The 12,391-nt window shown below is 44.1% G+C and overlaps 1 protein-coding gene across 1 annotated transcript in view; it reads left to right on the forward strand.

Moving 5' to 3' along the window:
- Window positions 1-12,391, forward strand: part of MMRN2 (multimerin 2) — a 45,941-nt gene that overhangs the window by 28,990 nt on the left and 4,560 nt on the right. The window contains exons 4-6 of the mRNA XM_084634820.1: window positions 5,874-5,945; window positions 8,088-8,252; window positions 10,415-12,352. Of these exons, the coding sequence (XP_084490946.1) occupies window positions 5,874-5,945; window positions 8,088-8,252; window positions 10,415-12,352 (2,175 nt within the window). The remainder of the gene's footprint in view (window positions 1-5,873; window positions 5,946-8,087; window positions 8,253-10,414; window positions 12,353-12,391) is intronic.

Here is a 12,391-nt window from a genome sequence, read left to right on the forward strand (position 1 = left end):
GCTGCTGGCTGGGAGAGCAGCCTGAGGCAGAAGCCTCCAGTGTGCATGATATTGCAGGCAGGACTGAATCTCCATGAGATGAAACTTAAAGAAGAGAATGACCTGGAGTCTCTGGCTCCCATATGGTGCACATAGAATAGCGATGTTTGTCCAGGCACCCCTGATCAACCTCATCGAGGTCTGCCAGGAGCACCCAGGAGACATACGATGGCTATCAGTCCTACTGCACTGTCTGCTGCGAAGGGAAGGAGCTGCTGCTGGGAAGCAATGCAGTACCACGTCTGCCAGCAGCACCCAGGAGATGTACGGTGACGGTGAGCTGAGCGGGCTCCGTGCTTGCTGTGGTATGGCGTCTGCATAGGTAACCAAGGAAAAAAGGTGTGAAACGATTGTCTGCCATTGCTTTCACGGAGGAAGGGAGGGGGGCCTGACGACATTTACCCAAAACCACCTGCGACAATGTTTTTGCCCCACCAGGCATTGGGAACTTAACCCAGAATTCCAATGGGCAGCGGACACTGCGGGAACTGTGGGATAGCTACCCACAGTGCACCCCTCTGTAAGTCGATGCTAGCCACGGTAGTGAGGACGCACTCTGCAGACCTTATGCGCTTAGTGTGGACATACACAATCAACTGTATAAAATTGGTTTCTAAAAATCGACTTCTATAAAATCGACCTAATTTCATAGTGTAGACATACCCTTAGGAACAAGAGATCTAAGCTGAGCAACAGGACTTTATTTTCTGCATTAGACCTTCTGTTAAGGCTTTCATTCTGTTTTAGATTTCTATATTTTTTTTTAAAAGACTGTTACACATCTAAGATGTGAGGCCACTAACATGGCTCATCTTCTCAGGACTTCTATTCCCCTAATCTGCTGCTAGTTTGACATTATTAGTAGCCAAATGGCTGCAAACAGTCATCTAGAAGCCTGCTGTCATGCTCATCACACATGATGAAAGGTCTGTTTGCCACATTTCTACCTCAGTTGAGCCTACAGCAGTCTACCCTGCCAGGACTAAATTCCAAGTGAAGGCTGGTGACTAGGTCAGTTTACAGCAGCAGATCAGTTACTAGAGAGATCATGATGTATTCAATTCCAAACAAAATTAGTGGATCCTATACTCGCTGCCCTCCACAAAATAGGGGAAACTGACAGCTGCCTGGTTGACACAGTAATGCATTGTGGATTAGGTAATATTACCTCACCCACCTAGTCGCTAATATCCTGGGACCAAGATGGCTACAACAACACTGCATACAAAAATGCTTGTTGATCATGCTCAGAAAAGGAGCAAGAAGCCCAAACTACAATATTAATTATTATTATTATTATTATTAGACAACATCTCTTTGTAATTAAGGAGGCCACAGTGAGAACAAGTCAAGGAAGGTGAATCCTTATCTCACTCACTTGTCCATCTATTCTGTAATTTAAAATGGAGTTTCTTTTTCCCTTTGTGGAGTTGGCATTTTTTTTTTTTTTGGAGGGCAGATCTAGCCCTCTGTAAAGCACTGCAGATTTTGAAACATATAATACTACTGGCCATTCTTACATTTATACTGTTAGAAGAAATACCATCAAATGTAGTGCATTTTGTTTGGTAAATGAGCATTACAGAGAAGAGATTAAACACAGCTACCCTCTCTTTAATTTCCCATTTGCACAACAGTATTATGGCTATGTGACAAAGTTCCTCCTCTGCCTTGGTGGGTCCTGCGTTTTTTGTTTTTTTTTTGGCGGATATGCTTGCCTCAGAGGTTCATGGCAGCCCTCAGTCTGGCCACTTCTGCTAGAGGCTCAAACCTGCCATTTACTCAGCTAACCGCATCACTGGCCAGCATGGGGGAAACAGAGAACAATCCCTGCAGCCTCTGTGTCCCACCTAGTGGGTCGGGGACAGGCCAGATCCCTTTCCAAATTAGACCTTCCCTTCTGGTGCTTCTCACAGACCAGGTCAACTCGTCCTGTGTCCGATCAGGAGTTGTGGGGGTGGGGGGAACCCGGGCCCATCCTCTACACCGGGTTCCAGCCCAGGGCCCTGTGGATAGCAGCTGTCTACAATGTCTCCTGTATCAGCTGCACGACAGCTACAACTCCCTGGGCTACTTCCCCATGGTCTTCCCCCAGCACCTTCTTTATCCTCACTGCAGGATCTTCCTCCTGAAGCCTGGTCACGCTTGAACTCTTCACTCCTCCAGCAGCACGCCTTCTCACTCCCTGCTCCTTGCGCACCCCTGCCACTAACTGATGGGAGGTCCTTTTTAAACCAGGTGTCCTGATTAGCCTGCCTGGCATAATTGATTCTAGTAAGTTCTTAATTGGCTCCAGGTGTCTCAATTAGCTTGTCTGTCTTAATTGGTTCTAGCAGGTTCTTGACTCCTCTAGGGCAGCCCCTGCTCTGGTCACTCAGGGAACAGAAAGCTATTCATCCAGTGGCCAGTATATTTGCCTTCTACCAGACTCCTGTATCCCACTGGTCTGGGTCTGTCAGATATCCCTCCCCCCTGCTCAACACCAAGGGGTTGGGAAGCTTGGGATGCCAGACAGTGCACATGTGACAAGCCATCAGCGTTGCTGTGATGGCTCCCTGCTCCGTGTTGCACATGGAACTGGAAAGGTTGGAGGGATAAGAACCACCTGGTCACCCTTGCGTGCTTCTCCTTATTCTGCTGCATCCATTGAAGAGGGGCATGGTCGGTCACGAGGACAAATCTGCCCCCAAGTAGGCAGTAGCGCAACGTTTCCATGGCCCATTTTACAGCAAGGCACTCTCTCTCCACCACTGCATATTTTTGTTCCCTTGGAAGGAGTTTCCTACTGAGGTAGAGAATTGAGTTTTCCTCCTCCCTGACCATCTGTGGTAGGACAGCCCGCAACCCTACTTCTGATGCATCCATCTGCAGGATAAATTCCTTGGTGAAATCTGGGGCTATCAGTATGGGGTTACTCCAGAGGGCAGTCCGTAGGTCTGTGAATGCTCTCTCTGCTGCGTCAGACCATCTCACCAGATCAGGTCCACGGGCCTTCACTAGGTCTGTCAGAGGGCTTGCCCTTGTGGGAAAGTGTGGGATAAATAGTCGGTAATACTCCACTACACCTAGGAATGCCCGGACTTGTTTCTTGCAACTTGGTCGGGGCCAATTTTGGATGGCCTCTAACTTATTCAGTTGGGTTTTACCAGACCTTTTCCCACAATGTAGCCAAAATATTTGGCCCCTGTAAACCCTATGGTGCGCTTGGCAGAGTTTGCTGTAAGGCCAGCTCTCCTGAAGGTATCGAGGACTGCTTCCACCTTCTCTAGGTGGGTTTCCCAGTCTGGGGTATGAATGACCACATCATCCAGTGGCACCTTAGAGACTAACCAATTTATTTGAGCATAAGCTTTTGTGAGCTACAGCTCACTTCATCGGATGCATATTTCCACAGTATGCATCCGATGAAGTGAGCTGTAGCTCACGAAAGCTTATGCTCAAATAAATTGGTTAGTCTCTAAGGTGCCACAAGTACTCCTTTTCTTTTTGTGAATACAGACTAACACGGCTGTTACTCTGAAACACATCATCCAGGTAGGCAGCAGCATAATGATTCTGGGGGCGTAATAGCTTGTCCTCGAGTTGCTGGAAGGTAGCTGGGGCCCCATGTAGTCCAAAAGGAAGGACAGTATATTGGAAAAGACTTTCTGGTGTAGAGAACGCAGTCTTTTCTTTTGCTTCTTCAGCAAGGGGAATCTGCCAGTACCCCTTTGTCAAGTACCGGGCATTGCCCATACAGTCTACTAGTTTATCTATGCAAGGTATGGGGTACGCATTGAACTGGGATACTTCGTTTAGCCGCTGGAAGTCATTGCAAAACCTTGTGGTGCCATCAGGTTTGGGCACTAACATGATTGGGCTGGACCACTGACTGTGGGATTCTTCACTGATCCCCAACTCCAGCATTTTTTTTACTTCTGCTTTTATTTCCTCTCTTTTGGCTACTGGCACCTGGTAGGGCCTCATTGTTATTCTGACCCCAGGGTTCGTGACGATGTGGTGATATGTCTCAGTTGTTCAACCCAGTTTTGTCGAGAACACATCTTGGTTCCAGAAGATCATCTCAGACACCTCATTCTTCTGGTCTGGCGTTAAAGCGGGAGACGCCCTCACCTGTTCGAAGGGTTTCTTTTCTTGGGGTAGGTCTTTTCAGACAGCTGCGGATGCCTTTTTTTTTTTTTCTAAACACCCTCCTTCTTCCGCCACGTGGTGCACCAGATCCCACTCCTGGCACCAGTGTGACAAAGTTCCTCCTCTGCCTTGGTGGATCCTGCTTTTTTTTTTTTTGGCAGATTTGCTTGCCTCAGAGATTCACGGCAGCTCTCAGTTTGGCCATTTCTGCTAGAGGCTCAAACCTGCCGTTCACTCAGCTAACCTCATCACTGGCCAGCATGGGGGAAACGGAAAACAATCCCTGCAGTCTCTGTGTCCCACCTAGTGGGTCGTGGACAGGCCAGATCCCTTTCCAAATTAGACCTTCCCTTCTGGTGTTTCTCACAGACCAGGTCAACTCCTCCTGTGTCTGATCAGGAGTTGGGGGGGTGGGGGGAACCCGGGTCCGCCCTCTACACCGGGTTCCAGCCCAGGGCCCTGTGGATAGCAGCTGTCTACAATGTCTCCTGTATCAGCTGCATGACAGCTACAACTCCCTGGGCTACTTCCCCATGGCCTTCCCCCAGCACCTTCTTTATCCTCACTGCAGGATCTTCCTCCTGAAGCCTGATCACACTTGTACTCCTCAGTCCTCCAGCAGCATGCCTTCTCACTTCCTGCTCCTTGCATGTCCCCTTCCCCAACTAACTGATAGGAGGTCCTTTTTAAACCAGGTGTCCTGATTAGCCTGCCTGGCATAATTGATTCTAGTAAGTTCTTAATTGGCTTCAGGTGTCTTAATTAGCTTGCCTGTCTTAATTGGTTCTAGCAGGTTCCTGATTCCTCTAGGAGAACCCCTGCTCTGGTCACTCAGGCAACAGAAAACTATTCATCAGTAGCCAGTATATTTGCCTTTTACCAGACTCCTGTACCCCACTGGTCTGGGTCTGTCACAGCTGATAGCAACACTGTGCAGGGATTTTTAGTTAACTGTAGTCATAAAAAGGAATTTGCAGAGATTTGGTGGAAGCCACAAAAATACTAGTAATTTGTAGGGATTTAAAAATTTTAAATATATGTAGAACACACAGACATTCCCTCCAAAACTGTTAAAATGTATAAGGCAGGTCCAATTTTCAACCTAAGCTTTTGAACTAAATGTTAACCGTGTACAGTCCTTCCTAGCTCATTTCTTAAAGGTCAATAAATCATGAATAGAATAGATCCACTGAGGTTTTATTATTATTTAAGCAATGCTATAAGCTTGTGGCACTGTAAAATAGGTAACTGTTCCAGTCCAGGAAAAGATTCACTGCCCTGAGGAACTTGTAATCCAAAGGTCTGACCTTGGAGTCTTCATTCATATGGGTGTGGTTGGGATGGGATTTAAATGTACAAGCAATTAAAAAGCAATACAGACTGACGTGTGATATTACAAAGATGAGTGCAGTAACTGGGCAAGTAGGTAGACAGAATAGTTTAATATCTAGAATGCTTCATGGTAGAGGTGGAATTTAATTAACACAGAAAACAAGGGGCAGATCCTTAACATGTAAATTGACATAGCTTCATTGCCTTTAACAGTGCTGTCATAATTTACACCAGCTGAAGGTCAGCTTCTATATGTATAAAATGAAAAGAGATCCTTTCTGTTTTGAGTAGTTGACTTGTGTGAAACAACTTACAGAAGGGGGAAAACAGGCGGTGCCATTAATATGCAATTTATCAAATCTCAATTGCAGATCCCAATTTTGTTCCACTGCCAGCTAATCATACAGAAGGACTGGAAGATGGAGAAGCATTCTCAAGCAAAAGTATGTTCCTGAACTTAACTCACTGCTTCACTTCATCTCTTTAATCTCATAAAAACAGATGTATACAATGAGAGGAAGGACTTTTCAGCAGCTGTATACATGCTCTGTGTGGACAATAGCTGTCTATATAGTGAATTTGCTTGCTTTGGGAAAGCCTTTCCCCTTCAGTTGGTGAGAATTCTTTAAGTGTATACATCTTGTTTGTGTTAACCCTGTATAACATTTCTACAAATGATCATGGAAGAAGAGATCGTTTGTTCAGTATAAGATGCTCCCCGACCCTTCAGTGTAAGGGAATCCCTTTTTGTGAGCCTGTAAGTTTGACACAGGATCCTGCCAAGCTTGAGACAAAGTGACCCAGATTTTCAAAATTGGGTACCCCGTTAGACACCTTTGCCAATAGGTAGGCACCTAAATAAGTAGCCTGCTTTTTTAAAATGTACTGAACACCAGGCAGCTCCCATAGACTTTGGTGCTGTACAAATCATAGAATATCAGGGTTGGAAGGGACCTCAGGAGGTCATCTAGTCCAACCCCCTGCTCAAAGCAGGACCAATCCCCAATTTTTGCCCCAGATCCCAAATGGCCCCCTCAAGGATTGAACTCACAACCCTGGGTTTAGCAGGCCAATGCTCAAACCACTGAGCTATCCCTCCTACATACCTGTCCTGAAGTGCTAACGGTCTTTTTGGTCTCTGGCTGCCCTAGACTGACTTGTAATACAAGAATACCCAGGGAAATTAAAGTAACCATTCTACAACTTTGTATCAAATGAGATGAGATTACCAACTAATACAAACAGTTAATTCTTTCACTGTTTTGGGGATTTTAACATGAAATTGCTCATCCTCCAAGGTGAATTCTACCATTGTCAAGAAGTGGAAACCTATCGCTCAGAATACTTATCAGAAAAACAACCCATCAAAATGGTATTTTAGTCATTAATAAAAGAGACCTGCCCAAGGCTCTGTTGGCATTACTATGGACTTAGTGCTGTAGAGCCCTACCTCAGTACTCTGTCCTGTCAGTCTGACCACATGTACTGGTTCCTTGTGCCTCTGGGAAATGGTGCAGTTTTTAAGTGCTATTAAATATCTCCTAACAGCTAGCTTTAGGGCAATGTTACAGCCTTGGAAGGCACTGTCCTCTCTCCGACACTGAGCTCACCTTGCATAAATAGCTGCTGCAAGGAGAGTTGAGAGTATAAAATATTTTTAATGAAGGTGAAGTCAAATAGAGCTGGATTGAAAATATTTTCTCCCCTCCCATGAAAATTTTCACGATTTAAAAAAAGTTCCTGTTCTGCAGTGGGATGAAACAAAGACCTTTTGATATTTTTTGGGAAAAAACCTCCCCACCCCCATCCTTGAATAGCCAGTAGCCTGATGGTTAGGGTTCTAAGCTAGGATGTGGAAGACCCAGGTTCAAATCCTGGCCAAGCAGCTCTTCTATTCTCTTCCCCCCGCCCTCCAGTTTTGACCAGAAATTCTATCTTGGACCTGAGAAACATTCCCAATTAAAAACTGTTTTTTGTCAAAAAATTCCCAACCAGCTCTCCAATTATGTGTGATTTGTAGGTAGACCAACTTTGCTTTCCTTTTAGAGTACATCTGGCACTGCAGTTAAGTGGTGTGATTCCCAGCTTGGATAGACATACATACGCTATCCCTGCTTGAACTAGTATGTTAAAATAGCAGCATGGCTGTGATAGCATGGGTACCTAGATTGAGCTGCTGCCTGTGAAGCTGTGGCCATACTGTTATTTTAGTGTGCTAGCTTGACCATATACATCTTCCTGAGCTGGGAATCACATCGTCCAGCTGCAGTGTAGTTGTAACCTTAGGCAACTGACTTGAAAGCTCTTATTCTGCAAGAGATGCTTATGGTGTGGCGGAGGGCTGTCATTATAATACGCCCATTGAAATAACTGGGACTACACGTTTACGTGAGCTTATATGTCATGTCCCCAAAAGCCTTTTGTTTATAGAGTCACTGGAAGACTCAAGGATGAATTAAATCTTTACTCAGTGAGTAAGGAATACAGGAGTTGGTACAGAGCCTGCACCCGGTTAGGGTGCACTTTTCACACTGTTGATTGCGGGATATTGTGTGGCTGATCACTTTCTTTCATTTTGCAATTAGTGTTGACATCACTGCAGGCAAAAGAAATTATGAAAACTATTCAGCATCATAAGGGACTTCTGGAAGATCTTCAGAATGATATTCATCAGTCAGCCGGAGATTTACAGAATCTACTTGAAAACAACATTACCACTATGACGTTAAAACTGAACCTGAGTAAATCTGGTGAGAGGATTGGCACAGATACATCAGTGTTCAAGCTGGCATTGTAGATTCATATATACCAGAAAGAAAATCTAAAAACTAGAACCTGGTATTCTGTAGGGCTTTACTTCAATTTTTAGGGTGTATCTGCACTCCAGAGATATGACTGCAGCATGTGGAGACATACTTGTGTTAGCTTTGATTGAACTATCTCAAACTATAGCAGTGAAGTTTTGGCGGCACAGACTAGATGCTTGAGTACAGACCCAATGTCCCGGGCAGGTTTGTCCACAGTTTCATTGCTAATGGTACTTGTGCTAGTTAGATCAAAGGTCACTAAAAAGGTATACTATATATCTATATATAAAGGTATATCTACATATGCTGCAATCACACCTCTGATTAAAAAATGGACTTGCTTAGAGTGAGCCAAATCCAAATATGGGGTAAATGAGAGCAATTCCCCTGGAAGTCGCTGAGTCAAATTACCCTGTGACAAATTGGGGTGTAAAGTGGGTGTAAACCATAGCATAGTTTAAATTGAATTTATTTGGCATAACTTAATGTAATTTACATGCCACAATGGCTGAAGAATGAGTATCAGGAAAAGCAATTCACTGTGTAAGAGAAAGCAGGATCCTTACATTTACTTGTTAATTTCTTTTCCCGTTGTGCCCTTCACCTTCCTCCCTTTACTGTGTAAGTTTTTGCACAGCCATTGCACACACATTATACTGAATTCAAGATTGGTGGAAGTTACATAAGAGTGAGTGTCTGAATTCTCCAAACCAGCCTGTACTCCATACATACTTTTCACTGCTGAATTTGGCCTACTAGTGAACCATGGGTTCTGAGAACCTGGTTCCTTAATGAGAAAGGATCAGTGTTTGAGTTGGTTACCATCAAGTACAGAGAAGATATCACATACGGTTATAGGTAACTTTGCAGATGCTGCCTAGGCCCAGTGTAATATTTAAGTTTGAGTATCCCTTTGTGTTTGTTATTAAAGTCATTTTAGGTTATTCTGTCCCTAAATTTTCAGATTTCAGTGTGTTGTATAATTTTGTATTTGATATAGTTGCATGGTAAGTATCAGAGGGGAAGGCATTATGGAATTGTGGGATACACATAGTAACTTGTGGGGGCATTGCTAAAATGGCCAGTTGAGAAATTATCATCATAAATTCAGAGTTAACATGCTTCTTAGATGAACAGGGGCACTTCACACTTCTCAGAGCTATTGTTTCAAAGTGGCTGCAGGCTCAGAAAGACAACACTGTATTGACTTATGCTCAGTTTAAATGAGAAGATTATTTTTCCAACCATAAGTAAGGCTATGTTTTAGTCACAGGTATTTTTAGTAAAAGTCATGGGCAGTAAACAAAAATTCACGGTCCGTGACCTGTCCATGACTTGTACTATATACCCCTAACTAAAACTAGGGTGCTCTCGGGTAGGGGTTAGCCAGGGGTGCTGCGAATGCTCTGAGGGGGAGGGTGGTCAGGGACTCCCACTTGGTACTGGGGGTCAGGATTGGTAGGGCAAGCAAGCTCCCTACCCAGGTCCACATGGTTCCCCGGAAGCACTGACATGTCCCTCGACTCCTAGGTGGAGGCACAGCCAGGGGGATCCGCACACTGCCCCCACCCCAAGTGGGACATGGTGCCACTTTCAGGGAGCCCCCCGACATAAGTGCCATGCATAACCCTCACCCCATCTCTCACCCCAAGCTCCTGCCCCAGCCCTGAGCCCCCTCCTACTCCCAAAATCCTGCTGCTGCGGGGGGAAGGGTGGGACACAGTGGCCCAAGACTGCCCCTGCAGTGGTCAGTGCAGCTGGCCATGGGGCTGCCTGAGCTGCTTCCAGTCAGCTGCACTAGCCACTGCAAAAGTCGTGGAGGTCTGAGAAAGTCACAGAATCCTTGACCTCTGTGACAGACTCACAGCCTTAGATATAAGTATTACAAGCTTAATTCTCTTTTAAAGGAAAGTTTAGATTTTGGGGGGATATTGTGGCAGTCACCACAGAAAAACACTTAGCCAGTGACCTGGAGGTACTTGTCCAAATCTGGTCCCAGCCTGGAAAGGTTTATTTTCCCAAAATGTCATTTAAATTTTCCCTTTTAGTTTTATAGGAATATTTTTCTTAGATTGTGTGTTGTACAATTTAATTCTGTGTTACAGAACTGCCTGAAAGGCTCCTTCAGCAAATGTTGTTTCCCCATGTGGAGAGTTTCCTGAGGGAACATTTTAACCCAATGTGGGCAAGCTTCAATAAAAGCTTACAGAACCTCTCCAGCATGGTAAGAAACTTGTCCAAGGATGTGGAGGCCAACAAAAAAAGCATAGAGAAATTCCAAGAAAGCACTGTGCCCAAGAAGGAATTCCAGGAGCTAGGAACTAAGTTTGAATCAAAAGTTCAAGAAAATGTAGTGAGAATGGACCAGCTGAAAAGCGAAATAGGCAATCATCTACACATGCAGCAGACTATCATTCACTATAATCTCACCATGATCAAGGCAGATACTGATATGAAGCTCAAGAGGTATCATAAGATACAGCAGTCCCATTTATTAGCTTTGAATAGTAGCATGACAGACATGAAACAAGAAAAAGAAAACCTTGAAGATGAACTTGAGACTTTGAACAGAAACTTAACAGAACTCTCTTTATATTGTGGCAACAAAGATGAAGCTACCTGGCTATCCATCAGGCAACTCAATGAGACCCTGATAGGGCATGCAAAGCAGCTTAAAGAACTGTACATGGAGTCAGATGTGGCCTTTGAGGATATTACTGTTTTAGATAAATGGGTTAAGGATTTAAAAGCCAGGTCAAAGCATGAATCAGAGGAGTTTAGAGTAGCCTTAATGGAGAAATCACTTATTATTGAAGAGAACAAAGAATCTCTGCAAAGACAGATATTGGAGCTGAACTATACCCTCTCAAATCTTCAAGAAAGCCACTGGGATCTATTGAAGTACATGAGAGAGTGCAATTGTGAGAAAATATCTTCTGACATTGACATACTGGAAGAAGATCAAAAGAATATCACCCATTCCCTAGAGAATATCCAGCTAAACTTAAAGGAAGTGCAACACCTAGAGACGTCTTCCAAGGATCTCTTGAGGAGTGAAATTGAAGAGCTGTCCACGGCTATTCATTCTATCCATCAGTCTCTTGGTTATCAACAAGACCAAAGCAGACAACTGATGGACAGCATGTCTCATCTTAAATCACAGATTAAGATTTTGTCAGAAGATATTGGCTTCCTGAAGAAGAAAGATGAGGAAATTCACAGCCACATCAAGTATCTCAATAGTTCTTTCAATTCTCTTTTGGAAGATGCAATGCGGCATGAAACAGCACTAGAGGCCTTGTTGGGAGCAGAAATTATGGAGGTCTTGTCTGAAGAAAACCCTAACACCTTAATATCATCAGTAGCTCAACTGCAAGAAGCTCTCAGACACACCTCAGATAAACTCAAAGAGCAAAATGTGACTTTAGAATCCCTTACAAAAAGATTTAATTTCCTGGAGATGGGTCGTGAGAGTAACCACGATATTCAGAATGTCCCTGAACATCCCGAACATAAAAAGCAAACAAAACACACTCTGGAGGAAGTCAGGAGCCCACACAGCAATGTAGAACATATGGAGCCTAACCATGAGGCTTCCAGGGATGACAGTGTGGATAATCCAGCATATAATGATATCATGACTCTAAAAAAAGAGATCAAACATCTAAGTATGGACATTAAGAGGCATCAGTCATGGAGAGGTGATAACAATAACTGCTGCAATCATACTGTAGTAAATCTAGTGGAACCACTCAGCATTTCAGTGCAGATTCTGAAGGCAGATTTAGCAAACACCAAACAGAGTTTTGAGGACCATCTACAGATTTTTCAAAAACTATTTGGAAGGAGTGAAGAATTAGTTGCCTCAAACATAAGTCTGGACATTACAAAGATTCAGTCAATGATGACCAAAAAGATGAGGAGGCAGCAAAAAGGTCATGAGAAGCAAAAAAGGAGAGACAAGAAACAGACTGCTGAGAACAGAGAACACATGCAAACTATAAATGGAAGAAATAAACTAGTGGCTGAGCTTTTGGAAAAAGGTACGTTCTCCCCCTCCCCATGCTGTAGCTTGTTTCTGA

The sequence above is a fragment of the Lepidochelys olivacea genome (assembly GCF_965140295.1).
Source record: "Lepidochelys olivacea isolate rLepOli2 genome assembly, chromosome: 7".
NCBI lineage: Eukaryota > Metazoa > Chordata > Testudines > Cheloniidae > Lepidochelys > Lepidochelys olivacea.